The following is a 3,529-nucleotide window of genomic DNA, read 5'->3' as shown; positions in this document are numbered from 1 at the left end:
GGCGAAGGGGAACATCTGTGCTAGTGGAACGCCGACGGGAGGGAACCACGATGGTATGGAAATGACAGTTCTAGGAATTTTTTGTGGTGCTCGTATGTGCAGTCCAATGCAACTCGGTTTTAACTCAAATTTCTGTGTTGCTGAAGTATGATTTTTTAACAACTCGAGACCGACGCTCCAAAAGATTCCCCTTTTATTCCGTTGTCGTCGTGTGATTAGATTGTTTGTCGCAATCATCATCAAAACATTCACATCACCTGCATTGCATCGGCACTCCATTGCTGTCAGTTTTCAAAACTTGCATCCGTTGTTTAGATGTTGGCTCTCTCTGTTTTTGTCATTGACCGTTTCGAGACCAACCACACACGAACGCGCCCGTGGCATCGTTAAATCTTGTTTTTAAAAGTGTGTATAAAACCTTCTCGGATTAGGTTGAAACTTGGTGTGAGGTCTTATTTTAATGTAGGTAGGCCGAATGCCAAATTTCTCGCAATCGGAGTTCGTTTGATACCCGAGCCGTTAAACCTATAGCGGCACTATAGCCGGTCAAACGTCGGACTTTTTGGTGTTTTGAAAACCCCAATGCCGGGCTACCCATTTTCTCTCTCTTCTATGGCTAGCTCCTCTGCACAGTGCACTGACCTCCGCACAACCTAGTTCGAAAACTCCCCCGGACCTGAACCCGGCGGTCGTAATCGTTAGATCCGGATCGACCCCATAATACCCCAAAACATCTCCGGTTAGTCAAATGGACTCCCTAACCTAGTTATCTCGACCATCCGATCTAAATCAGACGATGGAGATAGACCTAAAATTAGCCCACCTAACTATTTAAGCAATCAACCCTAGCCCTAGCTTGTCCCATCCATCAAATCCCCCGCAACGCCGCCGCTCCTTTTTTCCCTCCTCGGATCCCTCCCGACCCATTCTTCCAACCAGATCGCCGACCACCTCCCTTGATTTTGCAGCCACCAGTCACAACAAGCCAGCCACCTCACCCCTCACCCGCGCGTGCCTCCAACGCTCGATACAAAGCTCCGTGTGCCTCGACCTCCTGCTCCACGCGAGCCGAGCCGTCGCACGCGTCCGTCGCACGCAGCTCCCCGCGTTCATCGCCCGCAGCTAGGACTGTGCCGCCCTGCTCCTCCTCTTTTCGTATTCCTCCTTCCCCTCACTCTGATCCTCTCTCTGCCTCATCTCGCGGGGGGTCGAGCCGACATGGAGCAGCAGTCGCAACACGCCAAGGTCGTCCCTGTCATGGTCGTCCGAGGGAAGCATGCCGCACGCGTCGTCAGCCCCGAGCGCCGCTGGGAGCTCCTTGCTCGCGTGTCCTCAGCCGCTGGATCCGGTCCCATCGGACCTCCCCTGCAGCTGTCTCCAGCGCTGCACTGAACTTCTCCAGCCTACTCTGCTTCGTCCATGGAGCTCGAGGTTCCATCGCGGCCGGCCTCTGCAGGCGCCTTTACCCCAACGCCTTCTAGGTTTGGTTCCAGAGCCCCATCCCATCCTCTCCTTCCCCGTTTCTTTTTCTACTACTCATGCTCATCTCTCCCTCTCTCGTTTCTCTGGTTAGGAGCTCCAGGTTCCGTAGTGGCTTCAATGGAGCACCCTGCCGTGGGACCGTGCCCCAACTTCGAGTGGATTCGAAGCCCTGCGAATGGATCCGCGACCCGCGCCCCTTGCAGCCTCGCCGGAGATGGCCTCCCCCGTCGCAACCCTGTCCGCCATGGCGATCGAGCAACCCCAGTCACAGCAAAAGAACGAGCCGTCTGATTCTTTTATTTCAGATTTTTTTTCAGCCAGCGACATGCTATGCTTCTTCTAGCTAAGTGTGCATCTTTTATCAATTCAAGCCGTACCCCAGCTAGTCCGCGCATTGGTTTAGAACCAGGGGATTGCGGGTTTGCATCCCCACATATGTTGTGTAGACCCATGGAACCAACCCAAGTGGTCAATGCACAGTGCTAGCACCGCGAGGTCCAGGGATCAAATCCCCACAGCCTCTCTTTTATTTTCACCCGTGCATTTGTTTTCCTGTTGTATTCATGGTATAATATCTTGTGTTGCTCGTATCTTTTAGACCGTAACTTCGTTGGAGATGATTTATATATGTAATCGACTAGAATGACGGATAGTTTCACGCGAGCCGTTTTTTTTCTGTTTAACAAACTTAAAGTATGTTTAGGACAGACTAGGGCAGATTTCAAAGTTAACGTGTGAGGTCATTTCGAAAATGCTATATGATGTTTCCGACCTCATTTAGAATGCCTAGATAAGTAGTTTATTTGTGCTTCACCTCTTGCCATGTTTAAACAACATTTAATATTGTCGTGTAATTAAACGAGAGTGAACTGAATAATTCGTATGTGGTGTTTCGTCAATATGCAACTCGTTGCATCTTGAGCTTCATTTTTATTTTCACCCCGTGCATTTGTTTTCCTGCTGCATTTATGGCATAATATCTTGTGTTGCTCGTATCTTTTATACCGTAACTTCGTTGGAGATGATTTATATATGTAATCGACTAGAATGATGTGTAGTTTCACGCGAGCCGCTTTATTTTTCCGTTTAACAAACTTAAAGTATGTTTAGGACAGATCTGGGCAGATTTCAAAGTTAACGTGTGAGGTCATTTCGGAAATGCTATATGATGTTTCCGACCTCATTTAGAATTCCTAGATAAGTAGTCTATTTGTGCTTCACCTCTTGCCTTGTTTAAACAATATTTAATATTGTCGTGTAATTAAACGAGAGTGAACTAAATAATTCGTATGTGGTGTTTCGTCAATATGCAACTCGTTGCATCTTGAGCTTCACTTAATGTGTAGTGTTTGATTGTTGTGAATTGTCATGGTATGCATTGCATAATTGAAATGGACATGCATCATAGTAAGTAGTGCATCATATCATGCATGTGCCGTGGTGAATGTTGCGTGTTGATTCTTGTTTTTGGGTTGCTTTTTCTCGATAGAGTTACGAACCGCTTCAGAGTGTGAGAATCCGTTCGACTATATCGGTTCATCTTCTTCACGGAGTCGATCTTCTTCCAAATGGGATAACAGGCAAGATGATCATTTCCCTAGATACCATTACTATCATTGCCTTGCTAGTTGTCTCGTTTATTTCACTATGTCTCGCTGCCTACCACATGTTAAATGAGCCTCCCAACATTGCCATGAAACCTCTAACCTTTCCACAACCCAGCAGACCACTGCTTGGCTCTGTTACCGCTTGCTCAGCCTTTTGTTAGTGTTTCTAGTTACAGGTGCATTGCTTCCATGTGCCAACATGGATTCCTTGTTATATGACCATATTATTGCTAATTAATTTAATGCACCTATATATTTGTTAAAAGGTGGAAGGCTTGGCCTTCTAGCCTAGTGTTTTGTTCCACCTTTGTTGCCATCGTTCCGTCTACCGGTGTTATATTCCATAAATGAGCGCTCCTAACATGCTTGGGTTTGTTATGGGGACCCCCTTGACTTTCGTTTTGGGATAAAACTGGTGTGGCAAGGCCCAACAATGGTAC

At 47.3% G+C, this 3,529-nt stretch overlaps 1 protein-coding gene across 2 annotated transcripts; it reads left to right on the top strand.

The window, feature by feature from the left end:
* Positions 1–916: 916 nt before the first annotated feature.
* LOC123439903 lies at positions 917–2,072 on the top strand. 2 transcript variants are annotated; one of them, XM_045116525.1, is made up of 2 exons: positions 917–1,481; positions 1,583–2,072. In XM_045116525.1, the coding sequence occupies exons 1-2, from the start codon at positions 1,277–1,279 to the stop codon at positions 1,771–1,773; spliced, it is 396 nt and encodes a 131-aa protein (XP_044972460.1). In that variant the 5' UTR covers positions 917–1,276; the 3' UTR covers positions 1,774–2,072. The 2 variants fall into 2 exon arrangements, with proteins under 2 accessions (XP_044972460.1, XP_044972459.1); XM_045116524.1 differs by having other exon boundaries at positions 920–1,481; positions 1,574–2,072.
* Positions 2,073–3,529: the final 1,457 nt, after the last annotated feature.

This window comes from Hordeum vulgare, chromosome 3H, assembly GCF_904849725.1.
Source record: "Hordeum vulgare subsp. vulgare chromosome 3H, MorexV3_pseudomolecules_assembly, whole genome shotgun sequence".
Taxonomy (NCBI): Eukaryota; Viridiplantae; Streptophyta; class Magnoliopsida; order Poales; family Poaceae; genus Hordeum; species Hordeum vulgare.
This window is presented reverse-complemented; position numbering and strand designations above follow the sequence as displayed.